Raw genomic sequence first — 26994 nt, 5'->3', positions numbered from 1 at the left:
AGTGCACTGCAGTTACAACCTTGAGATTGTCAGGAGGATAAAGCAGGAGTGAGATAGGAGCTGGTCAGTAATGGGTCAATGACATTTACTCTTGGCCTTACCTATTTACTTTTGGTTAGTACAACTGAGCGAATGATCTCCTTAATTATTCCTTATAGATTTTAATTGTTTTTCTACATGTTCAATGGATTATATTTAATCCTTTGTAATAGTTTTGCATAAAAATGCAAAATGCACAGCTAGGATTCACCAGTTAGAATACGGTGTTTAGATAATGCAAACCCAAACTTTGCTTCGTTATTTGTTCATTCACTTAGGGGAGTATGTTGTCATATTGTACAGCTCACTGATGGCATTCGTTTTTGTTGGAACTTTCATAACAAGTCACTCTTGCACAAAGATATGTAACAGAGCTAGAGGGAAAGTTCTCCTGCTTAACATAGTGTTTTACTTGGCCTACAGATGCTCCTCCAATATTATCATTAATTACAACACTAACAATCCTGTTTGAGGAGAGTATAAAACTTCCAATGTTTAGCAAGGCACTTCCAATTTTTTGAATGCTTCAGTTTAATCCTCCATTTTTACAGGACTCTCTAAACAAAAGAATATCCAGCACCCGCAGAGAATAAGCACTGAACAGCCCTACGAGCATTGCAAGGTTCCTACCCTACAGTGAAATAGCTCACTGCTCCACCTGGTCTTACTTTTATGAGTGTAAAGGGAAAAGAAGAGAGATCCCCTGTAACGAAGTATCATCTTTATTTCAATTTCAGTTTTCCTTGTAAATCAATGTTTTTACTAAAAGATGGTTTTAGTATGGGGAAAAAAAGACTTTATAATCAAAGAGTTTTCTTTTAATTGCTTCTTCAGAAATGTATTTTGATAATAGTAACTGCTCATTACAATAAAAAACAGAAAAGGCATTCATTTACTGTGGCATGGGAAGTACTGCCAGTTCTAAATGCCCTACATAGTTTCTTTAACATTTTTACGTTCTTTAGGCCTCAACAAAAACCAAAGCTCCTCTTCCAGGTTTGGTAGCAAACAGACTATTATTCTCCAGCGCTAACCTTTGGACATCGGTTTGGTAATAAGCTTTTTTTACATTTTTAAGAAAAGTGTTCAGCTTGTCAGTAGGCACCATTGACACAGTGCAGCCACCCCATCCAGCTCCAGTCAGACGTGACCCAATGGCCCCAAATTGCCTAAAACAAAATAAGAGAAGAAAAAAAAAACATGTAAAATAAACCAAAAGGGGGTAATTTGTCTTATCTAAAATTCCTATAGAAAACTAGTGAATAATTTATTCAAAATATATCAATGTAATCTGAATTTTATGAAGTTCACTTGGTTGTATGTGACATCACAGCAATCTGCAGTTACTGTTTTGAACAAAAAAAAAAAAAGTTGATGCTTTAAACTGCAATATAGTAATTTCTGTCAATTCCAAAAGTCAACCTCTCATAATGCTTCAGCATCAGCTGTTTTAAGGATCACAGCACAGCTGAGATGAAGAAAGAAAGGTATTGTGTTAGCAACATTCGTAAGACAGCAGAAGTGAAAACAGAAATACATGACAAAAATAACAAAAGACTAAACTAATAGACTAATTGCACAGGATGTAGGCATGCAAGCCATTTTCTAATGTGGCAAAGACAAATAGCTCTATTCTTCCAGGACAGATCTAAAACATGCTGAAGATTCACAGGCTTCTGCAGGACTGCTGGGCATGCCAGGCAAGAAAAGGAGAGTTCAGAAACTCTTAAAAGTCATCGAGTTACTGCACTCAAACATCTGTTTATGCTGAACGGACAGAGTTGTGTACCTCTTTTTAGAGGAACCTCATGAACTTAACAGATTTACAGCAGTAGAGGTAAAATAAGAATTTAGTGCCAAAAGAAAAAAATGCTCTTAACAAGGAGAGTGAATAGAAAGAACAATGACAAATAAATGACATCCAAAATATAAACCATTCCCAGCCTCAAGATACTGGCCTGCTAGGAATGTCCTACAGCAAATCCCACTCCATTACTCTGCAAGATTCAGACACCATCTAATTAGAATTTAGTAGAATTATTTTCTTTAGCTTGCTTACCTGTGTTCCTGATCTTTACTTAGATTCAGAAAAAGTAGGAAAATACCGTGTAATAAATTTCTTTGGGGCTTTTCTAGCCTAATCAGAACGGGATGATTTGTAAAACTCATTTGAAATCTTATTCTCATGAGAAATCTAATCTGATTTGCAAACAAATACTTTTGATACGTTTCCAATACCCATGCACGGAGGCATTTACCCGTCCTAGAATGTATTTGAGGGAGAGACAGCATCACATGAATAACAGTGGAAAATGACAGCTCATTCAGAGTAGGCTGTGATAATTTTTCATGTGTGCATTTTACGTTAAATGAATCTGGTATACTGCTGGGTTAGTAGGGGTTTAGGTCATATTTCAAGCAAGTGCTTACATATGTGTTTGATTCTAAACATGCTTACAGCTCTTCGTGAACAGAAACACTTTCTTCAGTGTGTCTGTGTGGTGCCACCCTTCATATTGACTCGATTTGATGTTCATCCTTTATTTCCTGTTAGAGTTTTATTTTACTTATTATAATTCCTGTAAGCCAATTATTCTCTGATGCAACTTCTGTAGTTTCTGGTCCATGGAGCAAACTCCTAAAAGGAGCAGGATCCAATCCAGTCTCAACTGCAGTCAATAGGGAAATTCCCATCGCCTTCATAAGGCCCAAATCCACTTTTCAGAGTCTGCTCACTGTCTGTACTCATTTGGTCTGTCACCTCAGTTAGAACTTCGTATTTCAGATGGTGTCTGGCTTTTATTTTGGTAGGTCACTGAAATCCCTTCAGAATTTTTCTGAACCTTTTATTGATTTCATAATTCTCTGTGGTCATGGTCATGCCTCATTTTTACTGAGTCATTTTAAAATACTTAGTTGAAATAAAGCATAATGTAGACAGAAATGCCTGTTCCAGAGCTGAAGTCACTGTGTTTCAAAATATTGTGGCTAACAGTTTCAAATGTGGTGATACGATGAGACTCTTGGGGCTTAATGCTAAGGAACTTGTCATTTCGATGGGCAGTGCTGTAGCACCTGAAAACGAGGTACCTGAAATGACAAGAATTCAGAAGTGAGCACCTAATTCTGCATCTACTGGAGATGCGCTGCATTAGGAGGTACCTAGATCAAACATGGGAACATTAACTTTGGAACAGGTCTGAAATTGTCTTTTTCGAGTCTTAATCAGTTCAGTCCTAAGCTAGACTCCTCTGGTAACGTGGATTCCGAGCCAGACGCTCTCTTCTTGTGCCCTGACATCTCAATCATCTATTTACGAGGAGGAGCATGAGCAGACAATAATCTTGTGGATGAAGCAGTCACCCACATAGTGGGTGATGTGGATTTAGCATGTGGGAAAGTGCCCCGTGCACCGCCTGGGCTATGCTGCGGCCGTGAGGACGAGTAACAGAAAGCAGAGAAGGACCAATGGAGCACACAAGAAAGATAACGTCTCTGTAGTCCAGTGTTGGGGGCACTCAGCTCCCAGGTCTGGGTTCTGGCTTTTGCTTTTTGAAGTTTTATATATCTTGTTCCAGTATTCACTGGAAAAAAAGAGAATTATCTCATGAGGAAGGGTGTGCATGTAAATGAGAGTACAAATATCAGTACTGCAGCAGTGTTAAGAAGAATAAAAATGGAAGTCCCATTGTTTGGTATATGGAAGTGATAGGCAAGACATCGCAGTACCTCATTCTAAAAATAATTTTGTTGGAAGAGGCAAAAAAAACAGAGAAATATTGTTAATTCCAAATACTCAAAATTATGAACCAGCTGTTCAGGAAGCATGGAGTTAACATGAAGAGACTGAAATATATAAAGGGGGCTATTACACTTATTCTGGTTTGTAGCTTAGCATGCATTTGAATAGCATCTTTAAGGCTTTCTGGCTCAGAAAGAGCTGCAAGCTTCTTTTTGTAGGGTGGGGTTTTTTTGTTGTTTTGTTGAGTTTTCAAATTGTGCCATGACTCCAGGCTTTGCAGCTTTAAAAAAAACACATCAGTGGTAAGAGTCTTGATAAAATGCAGAGTTGTCTTGGTGACCATAATGCACCTGGGTGTAAGGTAAAAACTGCATCTTTTAAAAGTGATCAGAGATTACTCAGATATTTTCAACTGTAAGGGGCGTGGCTGGTAACACAAAAGTTATCAGGATTTATAACGCCAAAAGATGGAGAATAAGGGAATGAAAGCAAGTTATTTGCAACACTTGAGGATTCTGAGAGATTTTTTAAAGTACCTAATAAATTTAGGAGCTCAGATACAATCTTTTTTTTCCTTGTTTAGTGAATCTTCTGTGTTACTTACTTTAAAAGACTAACAGGTAAAACAGCTATTAACAGCATGAGATAGGTCAGAGAAAGTACAAGTCTTCTGTCTTTGCAAAAAAAAAAAAAAAAAAAAACTGACCAACTAGTGGTTACAGTTTTCAGCACTACAAACCACAGCAAGTATGGATCTCTTTCTTTCTTGGCAGAGGTTGTACAGTAAAACATAAAGATCTAGACAAAACAGAAAACATCTGGATATGCAGATTTTCTTCACAGTTTAAACCTTGTAAGGAGAGAGCAGCAGTAGACTCGGGCAATTCTATGGAATGTGTTTTTGGAAAGGGTTTTTAAAGTTACAGGGCAGCTGTATATTGCTGTAAGTAAAGAATGTAATTTGTGTAGTTCCTGGCCATTTCTATAATCACATCTGCCAAGTTTTCCTAGAGTGACTAGTGATCTTATGTCCTTTAGTTTTTTAATGTACAACTTGAGAAAAATTAAGACTTTTTTCCAAGAGTTTCAAAAAATCAGATGCTGGTTTAAGCTGCATTCATCTAGAATAGCTACACACTTTAAGAAATCTAATCACAGAATCAGAAAAACATGAAAGAATATCAAACTTCTTCAGAAGAAAGATACATTTCTTAGGAAATACTCTTGATGGGAAAAGACTGTAAAGAACAATGAACAAATAATTTACTTGTTTCTGTGCAATGAATGTAATAGAAACCAAATAATTTTAATATACCAATCAGAAACTGTTTCACACGAATGACAGTCCACTGTGGTGCTTAGCTATGCTCATCACACTAGCTGTGGGCTCTTCTGCTGGTAAGTTAGAAATCTGATGTAACATGGGCACACGCATATCACTTTTTTCCTTCACTATTTATATTTTTGGTCTCTGGAACTGAAATGCTCTGATTATTTTTAATTTAATTTGGTAAAATGCTAACTGCATACTCCTTTCCTTTGGGTTCTGTGGCTGTGTCTGTGCTACTGCCTGCAAGTCAGCCTCACGATACCCAGGCGAGCTCAGGGCAGCGGCTGTCTAGCTGTGAAAGCACAGAGCTCAGCATAAATGAGAAACAGAATTTCCATCCCCATGCTGAGCTCCATGCTGCAACAGACTGTGGCTAGCATCCATGCTCACTTCTTTAAATGTAGCACAGGTACACTGTAGTGCAGCTCTGATCAGTTTACCCCTACTTGCTTTCCCCTACCTGCAACAGGACAGTTTTCTCCCAGCATTTCTCAGAACAGGCCCTACCAGTATGATTCAAGCTGGGTACCCTGAGTGAAGACACTTAAAATGGCCAGTTGCTTTGGCAAAGTTCAGCTGGCAGATGCTATTGACCGAGGCATCAACACTGCGTAGTTACTGTACCTAAAAACAATGCAGATGTTGAGTTTTCAGGCTTTTCCTCTGTCAGTGGTGTCACAGAACAGGCAGTGCTGGTACCTTGCACTGGATCAAGATTTTGTAGCCCAAGACTTCTGATGATTCCATAGAGCACAGTTTCTGTCTTCAGCTGACTCTGGAGACTGTTCTCCCTTCTTACAGGCAGATCAGCAGTTCCCGTTGCGTAGCTGGGGTAACCATGGTGGAATTGCCCTGCTGAGTGACTGTCGTAGCTTATTCTATTATGTGATCATTACGTGATACAATAAACTGAACACAGCCTGTGAGCTCCGCACTGGATTGGCTCCCAAGAGAAGGAACACAAATTGTATTGCTAAATTACTATCAGACGGTCCAATGGCTATCAGGGCTTCTCTGTGTTTTATCACAAAACAGCATGTGTATCCCATATGCAAAATACTCTGTGAATGCCCAAAAGTCTTCTGTTCTGTTTTTAAATTTGTAGTTTTCTGGCTCAGAGGCCATTCCATCTTGTCTGCAAAAGAAATCAGACTAACCTAAATAATCATCTGTATCATACTCTATCAATTTTCAAACCTGGTAAATGGGCATTACAACTTACAAAATCCACATGAGTAAGAAAGCATATGGCAAATTGCATGTTTGTAAAATTCATATTTTCATTAGAAGCCAGACCAATTTCTTAGTTCTTAAAAAAAAAAAAAAGCCAGTTGCTGGTATAGAAATACTAATGGAACTTTCATTTTTAGGTGGTAAGGTCGTCTTTTTTTTTTTTTTTTTTTTTTTTTGTGTCAAATTGAAACTATTTCAGTCTTGAAGAAAACAGAAACTGAGCATGGTACACTTTTATAGAGTTTTTACTTCTAAAAGACAGTGAAACAACATTTCTTGACCTCAGGCCTACAAACACTTATGGCACCCTACACTTCCCTTATGGCAGGGCAATAACGCTCCGGCGTAGGGCAGAGTTTCCTGAACTAAGCACACCCTTCTCCAAGGAGAAGCAGGGAACAGAAGTAGGAAGGTGGCACCATCAGGGGCCACAATGAAGTGAATGAGGGAAGCAGCTGGCAGAAGGTGGCTGGGGCAGAGGCAAGGAGGGAGTAGGGGGGGGAAGCTCAGGCGCGCAGCTGTTTGCTCCCCCAAGCCGACCCCAGATGATCACCGGCCACTGAATTCCTTCTACAGGCACTGAATTTACATCAAAGTTAGCATTAGATGTCTGTCCCATGATTAAATGTACCAGAAAAATTGAAATTAAGAGGGACTGAAATGTGTACATCCTTTCATGCTGGTCCTGTGGCATGGATGAAACACTAGGAGGAATGTGAGCAGAGTATTTGTTTTTACTTTCCATATTAACACACGGTTATCCCTGATCTCATCCACCACTGTAAGAGTTACAGGAATAGCAGCCTGCTACACACAACAATCTGTGATTTCCAGCTCCCTTCATGCCATTTCTCAAACTCTTTATTCTGGCTAGAGGATGTGAAACTGGGGAGGAATAGAGGGAGAAGAGAAGGGAGAAAATGACACTCAGGGGATGTGTTCTGGAGTGGAGAGTTGAGGGAACCCAGCTAAAAGAATGAGGCTGGAACAGAGATGGAGAGTGAATAACGTGGGGAGAGCTCAAACACACCATGGAGAGAGGAGAAGCAGAACGTTAGCTGTTGTAACAGTTAACACACTCATCTTTTAAACAGTGAAATGCTGTCCAACCTATCTGATACCCTACAAAATATTTTTTAAATTGAAAAATATGCAATAGCACTTCAAAATATACCATTATGATTTCAAGGTAACCTAAGAACGTAGAACAGCTTGCTTATGCCCTGGAATTCCTATGGCAGCAGATCTGAAATGGTTAAGAAATACACAAAAAGTAATAGAGTTCAAATAGAACAACTAAGATGATGTTTTAAGAAAACCAGTTATGACTTCTTCTACAACTTAAAAAAAGAATAGCCAGCAGTCTAACCTAACACTTGTGATGATGAGTCAGTCCAAAAGCAAAGTCTGTAATAAAGCCATAAACTGCAGCTTTCATCTGAAAGTATTACACAGATGTCAGTAGGGAAACAATTGACCATGTAATGTCCCTGCAGGAGATTAATTTTGTAATAAGAGACAAGAATACTTTCATTTTGAGATTGCAATAGCCAACGATGTCATATTTTCTCATCAATTCAAACAATATTCTCAACAGGCGCTTACTCTTCCTTGTGGTCAAAACTTACAGGCAGATGTCTACCAGCCGATCCAGTTCTGGACAGCTGCACTCATACATTTCCCTGCAGCTGATATAGCTCTGGTTCATTAATTCTCCCAGCAGCTGGATTGTGTTGGCAGGTGCTTCGTTGCATACCTTCTGAAATTCCAGCACTCTGGCAGCTTCACTATACACATGCTTTGCACGCTGGTATAACTTAAAGGTGGAAACTAAACAAAATGAAAATATTAAGTACTACAGTTATCCATTAATATTCCCTACAAAAGGAACACACATAAACACAGTAGAATTATATTGTTTTTAGTAACTCATTTTATATTAGAACTCTCTAGGCTAAAAGTCTTCTGCAAAAGCTCAACTACATCTTCTTTAAAAGCCCTAATAAAAGGGTATTCAGAGCTCATCAAAATACAACGTACACATTTTTTGTCACATTGATAACTTCATGCACATGCTCTGGTTCTTTGCTGTGTCACTGAACAGCCCCAGTCTCTCCTTTTACTTTGCAGAGGCAAACCGCAACTTCGAGAGTTAGCAGCGACATGCATTAGGACATTAATCTAAAGTTTTCAGGTTTTCAAATACCAGCAAAACTGAGTCATGAGAACACCAGAAAGGTACCCAGTGCTCTGCAGGCAGCTGTCAGCCAGCACCTGCTGGCCCAGGGTGTTCTGTGTGACTGCTCCAGGCCAAATCAATTATCAACAATTATGTAACTGTGCGGATGGACCTTTTCTTGAAAAAAACAACCACCCAACCAAAAAAAAAACTGACCAATTTTTATTTTTTTTTGAAACTGAGATTAACACAAATGCTGTTATCCATATTTCCTGGTGCATAGTTAAGGAAGGCCTCTCAAAGATTTTCACAGCTCACCCTGACTGTAAATAACACTAGATTAAAGGTACAGTAAAGAGCACAGGTGCTTTCAGTTTGGCTTTCAGGGTTTATTTTTGGTGTGTGTTACCAGCCAGAGTGTCAGTGCTGCCTGTGTGGATGTGAAGAGATGTCAAGCCCTGACAGGTACTGCTTAGTATTGACCTACTAAGATCAAAGGCTAGTGCAAGGATTTTGGCTAAATTTTTTCTATTGTACTATGAAAAAAGCAGTTCCTCTGGGAAGGGCAGGCAGGGTGCCCAAACCTGCGTGGCCATTGGGGTAGAGAACTCCACCAAGCCTGAAGAGGGGGCATAAAAGGAAAGGGATGGCTGTGGTTAAGGGCTCCTCAACCGACACCTATTTACAGGAGGGTTCAGCTTGCAACTAGTATCTGAGAATTGATCTGCCTTTCCCAAGCTCATGTTGTAATTCATTGTTTTTCTCTCCCAATATAGTTCTGTTTGCTTTAATAGCATGGCTGCTATGGAGGGAGTATTGTTCTCCAGAAGCATGCATGACATAGTTTAAGTTATTATTAAATTTGTTTACTTGAGCTGTTTGGGTGGTAAATACTAGATATTCTCTGCATGGAGCACCTACTGCAGTATGTTTCCTTATTTTATCACAACTCAAGCACTCTCTTGTTAGAGCACCTCAGAACACCCTTCATTTTCTTTCTACATGTAAATTCTCCTTTAGAGTAAGGTCTCTCTTATTTCTGCTTCTGTCTCTCTTGGTTTCTAAAATGACTGATGAGGTAACTCAAATAGAGGTAAATGGAGAAGAGAGACAAGCCCTGTATTCAGAACAAAACTCACTGTCTGACCCAGACACACGGAGTTCCTACCTGACAGCCAAGTTCTGGAACCACTTCTGATTATTTCATCAATCTACATTTGCAAGTATATGCAGAAATCTTCCTTGAAAGACTGGAAATGAAATTGTCTCCAGTATTAAGTCTCATACGTATACTCCAGATTTCAACCCTTACAGACTAAAACTTCATCAGCACCTGTATAATCCTTTTTTATTTTTTCAAAATGTAAATCACAACTGTAAGTGCTGCAAATACAGTGCTGAGAGAGAGACATGAGTAGTCTAAAATGATAGAGAAACACTGAACACAGCAGTGTTCTGCTACTGGTGATATCGCTTCTGGTGACAGTTATTTTGTAATTCAATACAGCCTGCTACTGAGAAGCCCTGTGATGCTGCCTTTTGAACAGACCTTCTGAATGCATTTCAAACTAGGACAGAAATGAGAAAATTGAGTGCCCCCCAGAAGCATCATCTTGAGAGTATCACAGGAAGAGCACATTTTGGTTTCCCATTTAGAGGTGTGTTCTACCCCACTGGATTTTGTTGGAGTTAGTTGCACCATGTTTTGCAGAGCAAAGCGTTGGTATTTTCGAATGTTGAAGAAAGGCAGCTTGGCCTGTTTTTGAGGATGGTTTCTCTTTAAATATTCTTTTTCTTATAAGCCATTGTTTTAGAGCAAGGAGATTTCTAAATGTGCATTCGTTTAGGGAATATCTAAAGTTGCGTGAGAGATTGCCATAGCTCACACTCTCTTGTAAATCACCATTGAACAGTAGTAACCCAAAGAATGAACTGAAAACATGTCTGGTTTCAATTGTAAGGGAACTGGCTTGCCAAAGGCTGTGATTGATTCAGAGACCACCCTTTGGTAGAGCAATGTTCTACTGGCCAGATTACCTTAAAAATCTCTGGGGTTGTGTTGTGCTCATCATGTTATGAATTGGCAACCAGAATGGGTGCTCTGGCTACTGGCTGCCAGCCAGGAGATCTGAGCTGTGTCTTAGACAGCATTCGCCCCCAGGAGAGCCACCCTGCATAGGGGAGAATTTGCTACCTTGACACTGGCTTTCTCTCGATGCGAAAGCAATCCTTTCGGGCAGGTCTCAAGTGAGAAAGAGCCTGTGTGTTATTTTCAGACTCCTTTGTAGACACTTAACAAATTTTATCAGTTAAAGGCTGGTATCATTATGTTAGCTGCTGCTTGGTTATGGGCAGCATTTTATTTCAGCAAATTACATTTGTGTTTAGAAAAAATTATTTTATAGTTTGCCTTTCCTCTCTGGCAGTGTGTTGTTCAGCTAAAAATATCTTCAGGACAGCAAACACCTCTGAACTCTGGAAGTCCTATTCCAAAATAATGAAACAATTCACATATTTTTGGCTTTCAACACCAAATGCCTCTGGTAATACAGAAACCCTCTCGCACCTCTTCTGTTTGGATGGCTAGTCCAACTCAGCATCTCCATATAATAAAAGATAGCAGAGCACACATGATATTTCCAAAAATTACATCTATATTGGAATCTCCCTGCTATATCACAGCCTGTATATTAGCTCCACAGAAATAAAATCTGAATTAATAAAACATGCTGAAGAGCTATGGAGGCTGTGATTTTAGAAGAGTGCAGGAACTGATCCCAATCTGCGTGCTTCATGCAGCCACATTTTCTACAATTACAAAAGGACTGATTTCCTAAACCATACTCTGCCATGGTTAAATGAAACAAAACCAAAGTGTGCACGACTGATTAGTTTATATCTGAGCTAGGGCTGGAGTGCTCTGAAAGCGGGAAAACTGAAGCCCTCAAAATAAACCTTCGACTGTTGCACAGTTCTGGGTTATATGGTCCCACCCTCTGTGATGCTCAAAGGAGAGCAAAAAAGTGGGGTTTAGAGAACTAATGCCAGATTCTTAAAAGCACATGGATCCTTAAATCTATTGTAGTGTATGGAAATTAGGTACTTAATCTGACTGAAAACGTAAATATACTTCCCTAATCCAGTGAACTATAAAGGCCTGGTTTCTCCCACTTTATTTCCAAGTTAGGGGTATAGGTACCCTTGGCTCCATTTTCTGTCAGTGAAAAGGGCAGGTTCAGGAACCAGTTATCCCACCTGAGACCCAGATTGCCCCGTTGTACCCTTTTATCTGGTGACTAGAAAGGAACCTAAAACCTCTGCTGCAATGAAACCAGCTGGCTGCCACACTGACCTAAGAGCAATGGCCCAAGGTGTGTCTGAAGTCATGTTTCTTCCCTAAGTGGATCTGTGCAATATCCAGTTCAGGTGCTCTGCTTGTTTAAAATGACGCAGCGCCATTCGGACTGATGGAGATTTGTACTGGCCAAGGATCTAGTCCCTGCCCAGAATCATGCTCTCAAAAACTATTCTTTGAAGATCACTCTGTGTTTCCTCTCTGCCACGTTCTGCATAGCTCGCTGCCATGCAGGATGAACTGTGTGATTTTAGATCTAGCCACGCTCTCACAATCACAATTTCAGGGTCTCTTTTGTCCCTTTCTGAAAAGCCTGTATGGAGATTGTGATTTATTTTGTATGATATCGGCTGCACACAGAAAAACTTTCTTGTGGACTCAAGTGAGGGCGAGCAATACCTTTTACAGACTGAAACAGACACAGATCAGAAGAAATTAAAGTAAACCTGAAAAGTCAAAATGAGACCAAGGAAAACTTTAAGGAGGACAGGGAATCCTGTAGCTAGGTCTGCTCTTAGTGATGTTTTGTCACTAAGTTTTTAACCCATTTTACCTGTACTCAGCCTGCTACTGGAGCAGCTAATCCACCTTCCAGGTCATAGCCACAGTAACTGTGTTTCTGAAGTTTCAGAGCAGACACAGTGAATCTTCTACAAGGAGTCTCCTCCACTGTTAACTTTTTGTATTACCACTCCATATCAGTTTTTCAGAGAACATCAGCAACTCTTGCTGACCCTTTGTGGGTTCTCTGCACTCTAGCTTTGCTCCTCTGCAGAGAATTTCTATAATGTCATCCAGGAACAGGCAGATTCAATTCACTTATAAACCACCAAATGCCACTGGAAGAAACGGTGACATTTTCCAGTGCACTGATAGCTTGCACTGCAACAAGAACCTTCCAAGTGGTTAAGGCACAGCAGACTAACGTCACTGAAAGTTTGTCCAAAATCCATAGAAATCTCTTAAACAAAAATCCTGGTCTATCAGTCCCCAACAACTGTGGATTAATTAAATAGAGGTTTAGTGTGGGTTTTCAACTGTATGGTCATATTTTTAATTTTAGCTTTACAAAAATGGTGCAAACCTGTTCACTCCATTTACAGGGATTTTTTTCCTATATAGTTAAATGTTGTGGCTTATCAGCAACTCATACTATTTGTTACAACTTCAACTTCAGCAGATTCCTTTCTTTAGAGGCTTCCTGTACAATTCTATCTGACCTTTAGCTAGACTAACCTCTTCAGGCTATATATTTTTTCTAGTTGCTTTGGCAGCTTCTTAGGATGTGTTTCACTGTAGATTAATGAGCTACACATGGCTGATGGGACTGTTAGAAATTTACAACAGGAAAAACTCACCGATGCAAAATCATGTAGGGGACAGTTTCTACCACCATTACTCATGTGGAATAGTACCCTTCTCTGTTAGGCATCCTGCTGATTGAACATGATGAGGGTGAAGGTTTCTGGCTCATAATGTATATAAGAAAATGCTGCCAGATGGCTTTAATTTGAGCCAGATTGTGAACCCCCTGTCGAAGTGGGGAACAGTTACTCTACTGGGACTGCTCAAGTAACTGTTTGCAATCTGGCTTTCTGAAGATAAACCAAGGGACGAGTCATTGCTGGATTCAGTGACCCATTTAGCAGACACCTGCTTTGAGATTACGATAACTACTGGTTTAAAGTGATTTTTCCTCCAGAGGAACGCTAGCTTTAACACGGCTTTTGCAACTATCCTCAACCATTCAGTGTCTGTACCTAACCTGCCACACACCCCAAAGGCCTGTACCCTCCAGGTAGCTGTGTGGGATCTGCTTGGAGCAGCCACCTCTCTGGGGCTCATCCCAAGTAAAACACATTTTTATGGAGGGGGATGGTACATTCCCAAACTTCTCCATGACATGGATCAGGTTGAGGCTGGAGCAGGCACCTGGACTTTGAGGCACCTTCCTGAAGCTGGGAAGTGCTCTTAGGTCCACCAGTTTGGAGGTCCCTTCTGTTCTTGTAAGACAAAGGCACTCGAGGTTTCTGCATCCCAGAGCAGCCTGACAGAACATCTGAGTCCACCTTCACGTATGCCTGTCTGTGCAAATAAAGTTGAAACTGTTCTTGCACTGAGACCACTATTAATACAAATTACTTGGCAGTGGCAATGAAAGGCTATTCAAGCACCACTCACTGGAGCTACAGCAGAGATTTAGAATTCTCTGTCCAGGGGACAAATAGGAGGGCAGTTAAACAGCCAAATCCACACAGCCAATGGATGCCTCCTCCTCCCATGGCCATTTCATTCCCAGGTTTAAATGTCAAAATTAGATTACAATTTTATACGTGAAAAGGAAAAATGGGTTTTAAAATACCTCATTTAAGAAGGAAAAAAACATTTCATGGTTAAAGGAATACACTGTTTTACAGAATATCCTTTTGTGGTGAAGCTTATAAATACTTAATGTCCTGCAGTCACCACACACTAAATGTTCTGTGAAGCACTCAAGCCTGAGCCAAAATTATGGCACAGTGCACCTTAGAAGTAATAAATATTATTTTTCTAGAGATGTTCAGAAGCCACAAGTGCAATCCATGTGTAAACATTTGCAATGGGGATTTAAACTCAGGATTTTGAGTTGGCCAAGGAATAACACTAGCTTTATGTTCCATCTGTACTTCTCCAAACCTGGGGAACAAGCGGGCTGTCCTGTGGGGAACTGCAGAAGTCCTTGAGTACCTGCCTATAAAAGGGATGCAAAGTTGCCGTGTGCTTCCAGACCCGGCCTGGGACTTGCCCAAAGCCTGTCCATACCTTTTTCTTTGGGATGTGGAGTTTTCATCTGGTCAGCCTTATAAAACTTTATATAAGTACTACCACTGGAGGAGTAGAGGAGGGAAAGATAGACTAAAGGCTAAAATAATATTTACATAGCACTTTCAGGTCCTTAAACCTGAGATGCAATGACAGTGCAAAATATTATTTGTAACTATCACTAGGCTTTAATAATACAAAAGATAAAAACTACTGACAATTTATATTCAGCCACAGAGAAAACTCAGAATCCAGGAAATGATCTAAATAGTAATTCTCATGGAAATAATTTACCCTTAGCATTACATTATTTTATCAGAAAAGTTGATAAAACGCATACAAAGGAAGAAAAATATCCTAAATGTTATGGCTCTTTCTTCATGTTGAACAAAGAAGTTCAACAACTTTCTGAAATTCTCTACAGCGATTATTTGTCAGTAAGTTTTCTCTCACATGAAGAAGGCTGGCATTGTCATCAAAATATAGCGGGAAAGTAGAAGGGAAATAAGAAAAATATTTTTGTCAAACAGCCTCTGGTTTGCCAAAGCCAACATAAAATGTAATTTGTTTAGTGTGTAAAAAAAAAACCAAACAGTGGATTTAGATTCTTTCTTTCTGTGTCTGTCTTGTTTCTTTTTTGCGCATATTTTTACAGAAATATCTTATTTAATTTTATATTGTACATGCAAAGGGGCTTTCAGCATAACCCATTTTAATTGGCCTTATCAAATGAAATCATGGTCATGCAAGTTTAAGAGATTCTGTTCAGCAAACATCTGCAAACGCTATTCAGAGCCGCAGTATAAAATTTCCTTTGCGTTTCTCCTATAGCTCTTATGTTTAAATTTCTTATCCAGACGTTGGTTTTTGGAAAAAATCAAAATAACCTGTATAAACAATTCAATTTTACAGAACTCTAGAATTTTGTTTTATAAACCAGGTATAAGGAGTATAAACATCTGTAAGTTAAAAGTCTTGTATTGCTTCATGGAGGGGAGAGTAAGGGGACAGCATAAAAGATTTACAACCTTGTAGTTTCCCATGAGAATGTTGCAGAGTGCAGGTACCTGGTTCAGTATATTCGTCATGTACATACAGCACAGATTTATCACAACTCTTTCTTTGGAGATAAGGAGCTGGATTAAGAGATCATATTCCATGCTGGTACCCTCTGGCAGTGTAATTAGATAGTAAGATAGTTTCATGCTCCATGATACCACTGGGGTGCAAAACAGGTTCTAGATTCAGGTCCTTGATCAATATATAAAGTTTACAATCATTCCAGATAAACAGATTATTTAAATATAAGCACTGGTATACATAGATATGTTACTGATTTTTATACACCAAATATATACGTCCCTGAAAGCAGTCTTGGGAAGCACTGGCAAGGATATAATTGAGCTACAAAACAGTCAAGGTATTAAGGCTACAGAATGGAAAAAAGGAAGTAAGGATTATCTTAAATTCTTAAAGAAAGATACTGATCTCAATTGGAAACTTGTTATAAATGAAAATTAATTATTTCATAAATGTTCTATTATTCAGTATTATTAGCAACTCTACTATATGTATCCAGGATCCATTCCGTGTCTGCCAATGCTCATGACTACATGGTATACATTAGCAATATTATATGGGAAATACTTTACATAGTAAATTGTTCACCTCCACCAACATTTTCCTAAAATAAAAAAATATATTGGCAGTGACAGAAACTTCTTTCTCAGGAGAGACCCAGAGGACTTGCTGCCCAGTGCATGTTTTATGAAGTGACTATGTATTTATGAATTCAAAAACAGAAACACAAGCTCCATCTATGCTGCTCTTTAACACCAGTTACGAGAGAGCAAACAGGATTCATTTTAATGATGCTGTAACCGTCCAAAATGTTTTGGTTTTGTTAGAGCTATTGCCTAAAAAGGAGGGCTAGGCTAGACCTTTCACTACAATAAAATCTGGGTTATTTAGAGATGACTCTAAACAAGCACAGGCTAATCTAAAATAGTAAGTGACCTGCTACTTCCACCATTTCAGAAACGGTTCAATCAAAATCAAAGTTTTGCTCTATTTAAGTTAAAAGATAGAATGAAAATAATTATATCAATTCTCTCACTTGCCACCCAAGAGTCTGGGGAATTATTCTGGCAAGGCTTCCAGTTCCACTACTTATTAATACATAAACTTTTTATACAATACAAACACTGTACACTAAACCCCATTTCATATATGCTTACCATCTTGCGTGTTTTGACTAAGGATCTGAGAGCGGAGCTCCTCCAGGCTAATTCCCAGGCATTTACAAATTTCCTCTGTGCTGTAAGGCTCAGGATGTAATACCTCCTCGACAATGGTCAGCATTTCCTCTAGGCTAACTCCTAGTTTGGTTTGCACATCATGGAGTCTCAACATTTTTTTCCAGTCCAAGCCTTTTGACTTTGAGAGAAGCTAAAATTCAAAAAATAAAACAGAAAATATTGTGCCCTCCTGTTTAAAACTATTTCATTGTCCACAAGTACCTTTAAGACCCATTTGCTCTTTTTACTTCTTAATTGGGAACCATCAGAAAGTACTTTCTATCAGTACACAGCAGATAATCATTTATTTATAAAAGGTCTGTGAACGACATATATTCTCTCCCCAAATCAAATACTGTCTGTAAAAGCCCTACTGGCATTATTTGTGTGATATCAAATCAGTTATTTATTGTTTTCCATGGATGATGTTACTTCAGCCACTTATTAACCTTTTACAACCACATTCAGACAATTGTTTATACAAATGCTATGATATTGTAACACTAAAAGTCCCTAAGAAGTCTGCTTCTGTACTGTCAGAAGTTGCTCTAACATTTAAAAGACTTTGACCTTTCCAACATGCTCCTGGTGTTTTCTGATGAACATTCGAGGTTGTCATTGAAACCCTTTCTCATAGTAGCCTTAAAAATACGAAAGCAGGCATAAGATTTGTGCAGAAGAATGAGCCATAACCTTTCTCAATCTTCAAAGTAAATTTTAAGTACGTTATTTTAACATCCAATTTAAATAAAGTGTTGAGCCTTACAGGAAGGCTACGATGTGTTACTCAGAATCTGCTCCGTTCCTACATGATTGCTATGATGCCAATTCGTTCCAGAGGTATCTGGTTTTTCCACTGCAGACAATGATGTCATGCTTTGCATATCTTTGTGATGTTTTGGCAATTGACAGGAGTTACTTCAACATACCAGAATCCTAAAAAGAAATATGTCAGAGAGGCTTTTCTCCGGAAGATTGCCACATGTGTTGATGCTCTCATGTGCCTAATGAAAATGGTTGAGTAAATCAGCTTTCCTCATAAGACGGAATATTTTTAATGTTATTAATTATAGAAGAATATTAAGTGGTCACTGTGGGATCCTACTGTCATACCACCTTTAATTTCAACAGATTACTACAGAGCAAGACACAGATTAGCAGGCACATGCCAATGTAGTTTTACCGTTTTCATAAGCACGTGACATGCCTCCAATTCTGCACCATTTAAGTTGAGGTTAAAGCTTCCAAGTATGCCAGGTCAGGCTGCGTGTTTGCAGAGAGTTTAAACCAGTGCAGCAAGATCAGGGAATGAAATCCTTTTCCTATTCAAATTGGCGTTAAAACATCAACAGGGCCAAGATTTCACCCAGTGTGTTTTGTTATTCTTTTCAATAGACAGTGGTTTTGGGTGAGATTGGTTTGAAATCATTTATGTCTCAATTCAGCAAAGCCATTTAACTTCCTGGGTTAGAAAAAATAATGGGATTTACATACATGTCTAAAAAGTCTTTGCTTTGTGCAAAGTTACAGCGTGACATTTAAGCAGAAAATCTGCTGCCTGACTTCCTGCTATAGATTCTCACCCTCCTGCTCTCTTCCAACAGTGCTTTTATTACCGTATATAAAAATTAACTACTTTTGGTGCCATCTAGTGACTTGCTAAGATTTATGTGAGGCTTAGTAGAGCAGAACAAACAAAATCCAATCAAAATCCTAATCATGTGACTCTCGCTATCTAAAACACAGTTTCGTATGTTCAGCGGTAAAGAAGCAGCACTGTCTAGTGGCTAATGCAGAAATCAGGGTGAGAAAATCTTCTTGTAAAAGACTGAATAAGTCACTTCTGGCTGCTTTTCAAAGGCTCTGAGTACCTAGAACTCCTCAGCTGTTACAGAACTGTATTTCAATTTATTGAGAAGTCAGAATAACAATTATTGCTTCATTTGTTCTACTTAAATACTCAATATCTCTTACGTTGGTGCGTGTTCTGCTTCAAGGTGCTAAATGAATGGAAGTTTTTTCCTCATACTTTAATCCTAATGTTCAGCATCCCCTAGACTTTATTACCAGAATTTAAACAGAACTAAGAATTTACAAAAAATAGTGTTCCATAAAGCAACAGAACTTTTTTACCTTCTCTGTTAATAAATAATCCCCTGTAGAAATATATCATCTGTATTGTCATATCTGTTCCCATTTCTATACTTCAAGAGAGATGCTGAATTTTAGATGAGCTAACTATGCTGGTGTTTTACGGGGTGAATGTTCTAAATGGAAACTGACCCCATCAGACCAGTGGGCCAGGGCTTTGTTGGAAACATCTATACTGCTTATAGCAAAATTTCAATTCTAACAGCACTGAGAAAAATGTTATGGGCAAACAGAAATGGTTTTTGAAAATAATCTAGCTGCAGCAGCTCAAATTGTAATGGACACAGAACAGAAATGGGAAAAAAAGTCCCATCTATTTAATGTACAAAAGTAATCCCAACACTGATCCCACAGTTGGATACTTTCTTGATGATCTCTGACTAGATGGATTAAAGATGTGGACATCATCCAGCTGGCTCTTAACTGCCAGCATATAGCATCCGTAGGCTTTGTTGTCCCTTATTGTTCAACACAGGCACACTGGAGAACTGTAAGGAACTGGGAGGAAAATATACTCAGCAAATGATGGGACAAATACAAATAAAAGAAAGTCTGACTAGCAGTAAGTAAAGGAATACTTAGTCCTTATATAGCAACATCACTTTCTTATGCTTTACATTTCTATAGTGTCATCTGAGCATCTTTCCACATTTAACAAGTATTAGTTGATTAACTCTGTGGCATTCCAGTTGCAGACATTCTTGGCACTACTCTATAGCTGACAGTGAAGTGAACCACACACGGTGAAGCTGGGGAGAGCACAGCACTCACTAATGCTCGTATTCATCCTGTGGCACCTACCGTGTGAGTTTTCTGAAGTATAAAGTACAAGTTAATTTCCTTCAGAATTGCGAGTGTTCTGCAGAACATAAGTGTCTTTAAACATACTGTTTAATGGAGTACAGGAAAGCACTCAGACACTACAAGAACAGAGAAAGAAAAAAAAAAAACAACAGTAAAAGAATGACTGCCCAGAAGGGAAGGGGAAGAAACAGAACCTGAGAAAGATAATTTTGTAAGGATGATCAAGGGTTCACTTGCTGTAGGACAAACTGACATCAAAATGTTCTACACTAACGCCAGCAGGGATCTGTTGTGTTGGCATCTTTACTTACATGGAGCTCTCTGCAAACAGTATGAAATTCTAGGATGACCTAAAGCAGAAAAGGAAAAAAAAAAGCGGCCTATCCTAAGGAACTTACCAATGAGAATTTCCTTTAAAGCATCATTGTGAGGCCCAGCATGTTATTTCATAGTTCCATTAGCTTAATGGTGCTTAAAAGACTTCCCTGCTTCCACTTACATACCTGCCCTCCCTCACCCCACTGTGACCTGTTCCTAAAGACAGTCTTTTCCTGGCTCAACATATTTTTATAGTGTGTGCAACTTTCCATCTGGGTAGCATATGTTTAAAAATAGACAGGTGTATGTTGTTAGTCTCCTTAAAATCACACATCTGCTAAAGGCACCTTTTTAGAGATTGCATCATAGCTAACAGGAATGTAGAAAAAAAAATTTTTTTCCTTACCACCTTTTCAGTTTCCTTCACAGGACCAACAATTTAAAGCAATTTAGAAAACTGTGATTCAATTCACAAAATCTGGTATATGGAACAATACTTCAAAAGGGCTTAGAACTTAATGCAGTTGTCATAGTTTGCCTTTTAGAATAGATCATCTGTGAAGGCTCTCTGTTTCTTACACAAAATAATTTCCAAAAGCAGCTCTTCCTAAAATACATACTTAGCCAATTAACTATCCTGAATTAGACATTCATCAATTATACCAGGACCACAGAGAGGTCACACAGAGAGGTCCTTATCTTGATTTTCTTAATGGTGTAAGAATCCCTTTATTAACTTCAGTGACAACAGCTTTAATTATGGTCATTGGTGGTCTTACTTTTTACCCTATCTTTTATACACCTAAAATGCAGCTATGTTCTTTATACTTGAGTTAAAGCCCATTTAAAGAGTCAACTGAAGTAGTTTCCTTCCTCAAAAAATATTTAAACACAGGATTTTATATTACATTTTGTCAGTATCTGATCACCTCTTCAGCTCTTAGCATTAACTATGTAAGTTTTCATAGAATGATGATGCCAACAGATGCTTAAAGTACTTTTGAGTATTGCTCAGATTTTGGCCAAATGTTTTGTGGCAAGGAGTTCCACCCTGTAGTTCTTAAAAATTTCATCTAGACTTTGTGACTCAGATTCTGTTCTTTCACACAGCACACTATGTTGGGTATAACTGCAGTGAATCTTTATGCTTACTCCTCACTTAATCTAATCACAGGAAAATCCGCTGTATTCCTAAACAAACTCAAATCGACCCCTACATCTACATATTCCTAAATCTATGGTCTACAAAATCCAGAATTAAGTGGAAATTAGATTTTTTTCATGTTCAAATTCCATACATTTTAGATATAATTGCAAGCTGTAAACTGGCAGCACAACTGGGTTTTGATTCAAGCCTGTTTTTAAACTTCACACTGACATACATGCTGCTGCTATTCAGCATTTCCAATATTACTTCCAGGCCTCCAACTAGTAGCTTTGATGTCCTCTAAATCCTCAAAAATACACATCTATTGCCATATATACATATAAACATGTGACCACACTGGTTGCTTTCCATTATTTGTCATTATTCAGCTTTAATTAGAAACAGTCTATCTTATTAACTGAAAATATTTTTTGCTGAAACAGAGACTTATTTCCTCCACTGAAATGTAATACAAAATAAATTAAATAGAACTAAATCACATAATCTTCAATACAAGGGCATGGTCCTTGCACTTCCATTGAACTCTGCAGGAGTGCTGTTTCTGCAGAGATGGAGGTGTCTGGTTCTGGAAAGAAAAATGCTACTTAAAGTAGCACCTAGCCAGGTGTTAAAGACACGATTAGTCAGAAGTGGAAAAAAGCACATATTTAGATGAAGGTTTCATTAGAGTTTGACATAAGCCATACGTTACCTTTGTAGCCAGATGACACTCCATTACCCTAATATTGTAATGAGAAGTTGCTGCTTTATTCATTTCAACACAACTGTTAGCAATAACAAACGCTGCTCCACTTGGAAGTCTAACATCAGTTGCCCTTAGAGGACTGAACTCTATCAACTTGGCCTATTGAAAGAAAAATGAATGGTTAGTTTTAATTTACTACTAGCTAACAGGCACTTAGTTCTATAAATCAAATGCAAATTTGCATGTTTTTTCTCTTGAAAATCCAGGGACAGTTAAGGAAAGAAAACTGACATGAAACAGCGAGAATAGAGATTTAACCTCACTGGCCAAGTTAGACATACATTTCAAACCTTTCCCTTGTAGCTGGATTTTAAAATGTTTCCATTAAGTCTTTGGGCTTTTTCAGCATTTCACAGAACTCCACCCAACCTATTTTTCTTTCCTGTTTAAGACAACAGTTTTTCTTTGATCTACAGAGAAGTAGCAGGCCTGGCCGAAGCTAATGTGCGTGCCACTAGAAACCAGGGGCTTCACATTCCCTTCCCCTTCACCAATGTTCATCTCCCCCTTAGTTTTCTGATTTTTCACTAAATCGAGATTAGTTCACTGAGGTACAGAACAGTACCAAAATTTTAGGACTGACCGGAGAGAGTGATCATGTTATATACAGACAATCAAACAGAAAAATGAAATAAAACTATACATAAAAATGTAGTTACTGTTGCCTTCCTTCTGACATAAGAGACTGCCATGCCCCACAGATGCCTCACACAGGCTGTGTAAGATGTTCCCAACATTTGTGACCTTTCCATGGAATAAGCTAGACATCCATTAATTAAATAATTCACGATGTAATGTAATCAAGAGATTAAATCTACATCTGGTTTTTCATTGGTATAAGTTGTAAATCACGTGCCCTGCTTTGGCTTCTTTCTAACTCTGCAAGCAGGGACATCTTACTGGTTTTGGCTTTGTTCACCCCCAGAGAGTTCCTTTAGCAGCTAGAGTGCTAAATAAACAATGACAAATCTGCTTGTACATTGTGTACAGCATGTGTGTTACTCCCTGCCATTGAGATTCTGGACCACGTCACAAAATTACTATCAAGACAGACAAGCTTGCTTACATTTAAATATACCCTTTAAGAATGGCTACATTAGATCAGAATGTACCTTTAGGCAGGTCCAGTGTCCTGTTTCTGACAGGAGCCATAAATGGATACTTAGGAGGAATATAAAAATAGGAGATATACAAAGCAATCTTTTTTTCAGGCATATTTTTCCAGCCTCCCATAAGCAAAGATTACAGTGGTTATACTTACACTGGAAGAAACTTCAGACTATTATGTTTAATAGCGACAAAGAGGCTAATATTCCACCAGTGTATCCAAGCAGGTCTTTTATTGAACCATTTTTAAACCTTTGCCTTCCACAATGTATGGTATTTCTCAATTTAACACTGAATGTTTTGGAAAAAAAAAACCAAACCCAAACTTCCTTGTTTGTTTTTAACAAGCTGCTTGCTAATGTCATTGTGTTTCTATTAGTTCTTCAGTTACGAGAAACATCGAATTCTCAATTTACCTTCTCTTACCCATTCAGGGGTGTTACAGAGCTTCAAAGTATCACCCTCAAAGATACTTGTTTTCCAAGCTGAAAAGTTTAAAATTATTCAGTCAATGCTCATATAAAAAAATAGCTTTGATCTACCTCAGTGTCTTTCACTGTACTTTTCTCATTCTAGCATATTTTTTGTGAGATGGGAGGCCAGAACTGCATTCAGGTGCGAGTGTACTGAAGCAAGGATATTTTCTGGTTTATTCACAATTTCTTTTTGAATCTTTTCTAACATTTTCTCTGCCTTTTCAATCACCACCTCCATATATCAGAAAAGCCTCCACTTATAGGATGATCTGTGTGTATGCCTGGAAAATATACTGCTTCCTTCAGCATTTATGTAGCTGTGTGTTTACTACTAACAGTATAGAGTGTGAAGGAAAGGTGTAGAATAGGTACAGGTGATGTGATATTGAAAATACACGTGTCTCATGATGGAGTTAAACATTTGGTGTAATTCTAGGAAATAGCTTATTTTCTATATAAGCTCATCCAAGGTATGATATTAAGGAGCAAAAGCTGTAGAGATAGAATATCACAACTGAAAGGGAAGTAAAGGTTGGCATGAAACGCTACATTAATTTCAACAAAAGTATTTTGACAGGATTTAGGTTTGAACCATTGCAGTCCTGTGCACCTTCTGGGACAGTGGATGAACTCCACTGTAAATTCCACTGCAAGCACTCATGCATACCTTGGCAGGTCCTGTTTATCATTGCTAGTTCACCTTCTGTCACCACGTTTAAGACAGCTAAATGCCTTCTACATCAGAATCCAGCCACAGAATTGTCTGGAATTAGCAAAACCGGGAAAAAAATCTCCATTGTCTTTGTAACTGGACCTGGCAAAACTTCCTAGAACTGTTTGGTTATAAGAAGTTTCAAGAAAGCATTTTTGTAGCAATTATCCCATTTGCACTGAATACAAGGCATACCGACCATTCAGATTTCATTATATGGGAAACATTCTGAGTTCAGCCATGAAGTAGCCAAATAGTGTGGAACCTGGCGCTCTTCTAGAGTACATCTTTCCCCACATCTTTTCTTTCCTCCCTCTTGCTATTTTTTCTCATTTTTGTCGTTTTATTCCTTCAAACTTGTCATACTCGATTGCACATAAGTTTATATGTATAATTCGTTTCATTTGCATACTAATGGTGCTTATACTGCTTACTAAGGTATTCCAGTTTCTTGTCTTTCTCCTAGATACATATAAAGATATTTTTATTTACATAAATTAGTATTATGCTGTTAGTTTAGATTACAAAGATACACATACAGTTCCTTCTTCTGCCAGGAAAGAGATCGACTGGTCCATTCCTCCACCTTCTGTGCCAATATAACGTTCGCTCTTTGTGCAAATTTCTGCAAGTTCCACCTGAAAAAAACATTAACATGTGAGCCTTCAGCCAAGGTAAAAGATGATACTTTTATACTGCTCACGTATGAACTAGTGAGAAAATGAAGAGGATAATGATAGAGCTCTGAAACCATTGTGTCTCACACACCAAGGAGCATAAGCTGGTATCAACCAGGATGCCACATGGCCCCTTTTTCCTTTTGTTCTGAAGCAAAAAAGAGTCAACTGCCTCCACTGGACCCACCATAACCAGAGGCTTTTCAGAGTATCCTTGTTTAGATGCTTAACTCTTGTAGCTGTCCTCCCACCTTCCTCATTCACTTCACACCTTTCCATCCCAGTAGCCAATATTTTGTGGATTTATTAGTTGACTCCATGTATATATGCATCTTGGTAGCTTACAGAAAAATTGCAAGTTGTTACTTCATATGTTTTCATGCACTGACTCCATAATCAGAAATTATGTATTGAACCTAACTCAGAAACTATTTATCCCTGTAAATGCTGTAATCAGTGGTGCTTGTCATTTCTCCTTGAGGTACTGTACTCTGCTTACATTGTTTATCTGAACTACTTTGTAACTGTATGTGATTTGCAATCTTTTGTGACATTTTAGGCATATCTTTGTGCGTTCTGATACCTGCAGGTCAGAGGATACTATGGGAGGGTGGAATATCACTATCATAACTGTCAAAAATAATAATTTACAGTAAAGCTTTCAGCCATCAGGCCAAGTCAAAACAAAACACAAGAGAAGCTTTGGAGACTGGCTGAAGAATATAGACTAGTCAAAAAGAAGTAGGTCAAAAGGAAAGAATCTATGTCCATCTACTATGACCCCTACCAGTTTGTTTTCCTAAGCACAAGGTAAACACACGGAAGATGGGAAAAGAACTTTAGAAAAGCCGCAGTCCGTTTTCAGTCTGGTGGCAAAGTCAGATTCAGATTCCACGCTAAGGATGTAGCATCCCAGGATTGAAACAAGCTAACCAGCCAGGCAGGGACATTAGCCAGCACACAGCTGTAAAAGGCAGCAGATAGAGGCAGTAAATCACCGTGCTAAGAGAGAGGTATGTGCAGGGTGCCTGCCTGCTTGCTCACTCAAATTTCTCTAATGGCACCACAGACAAAGTTGTAAAATTGGTGCTTAGATCAATGCAATCAGGCCGAACCGTTTGCAAATGCACTAACAACCAATTTACTCAGCTCACAACACAGTCATGGCCAATAAGCCTTAGGATGATGAACAGAAGTTATCAAAAGAGCATTAACAAAGTTACTCTAAAACTACGCAGACTGGATTTCTGAATCAAACATGGTAAACCTCCACTCTCAAGAAAAAGACTATTAATGAGAGAACATAGAAAGTACAATCAGCAAAAACACTCTCTTTATCTTCACTGCCTTTCCTGGGTGTATTTTAAAGATGAGCTGAAATAGAGATAATACTTCTTTTATTTTTCTTGGGGAAGTATAGGAACATCACACATTTCGGTGTTCTTTCTTTCTAGTAAAAGCCATCTCCCACTGCCTGACTTTTGCTGAAGATCAGGTTCAGCAAAATTTGTTTTTCTTCCCTTGTCCCACATCCACTCCAAGCAATCCCATTTCCAGTTAGAACCTCAGACGTCTTCATCCATCAATGAACGTTTAACATCCAGTCACCATGTGTTCCTACTTCACTGCAAGTTGGAAATAATTCTGAATGAAATGCTAGTGAATGTAATGATTATTTTTTTTCCCATTTAATGCTGAAATACTCAACAACAGCTCCACAGAAAAGAAAGAACAAGCCTCCACACACAGCAGTCTCTAGACGCTCAGTTCCCTTCTACATGTGAAGGCGTGCCTATTTACAAACATCTGTTGCTGGGATGTGGAAAAGCCAGCATGTTTCAGCCAGTTCTGCTGGACCT

General features: G+C 38.6%; 1 protein-coding gene across 1 annotated transcript in view; it reads right to left on the bottom strand.

Annotated features, from left to right (window-relative positions):
* Positions 1 to 745: 745 nt before the first annotated feature.
* GALK2 (galactokinase 2) overlaps positions 746 to 26994 on the bottom strand; it is a gene marked incomplete at its 5' end in the record, with an annotated part of 45046 nt that continues 18797 nt past the window's right edge. Inside the window, 5 exons of the mRNA XM_010081345.1 lie at positions 746 to 1208; positions 7973 to 8174; positions 16918 to 17128; positions 22110 to 22262; positions 24998 to 25096. Of these exons, the coding sequence (XP_010079647.1) occupies positions 1001 to 1208; positions 7973 to 8174; positions 16918 to 17128; positions 22110 to 22262; positions 24998 to 25096 (873 nt within the window). The remainder of the gene's footprint in view (positions 1209 to 7972; positions 8175 to 16917; positions 17129 to 22109; positions 22263 to 24997; positions 25097 to 26994) is intronic.

The sequence above is a fragment of the Pterocles gutturalis genome, unplaced genomic scaffold (assembly GCF_000699245.1).
Source record: "Pterocles gutturalis isolate BGI_N339 unplaced genomic scaffold, ASM69924v1 scaffold5441, whole genome shotgun sequence".
In the NCBI taxonomy this organism is placed as follows: Eukaryota; Metazoa; Chordata; class Aves; order Pterocliformes; family Pteroclidae; genus Pterocles; species Pterocles gutturalis.
Note: the sequence above shows the minus strand (reverse complement) of the source record. Positions and strands in the feature narration are given on the sequence as shown.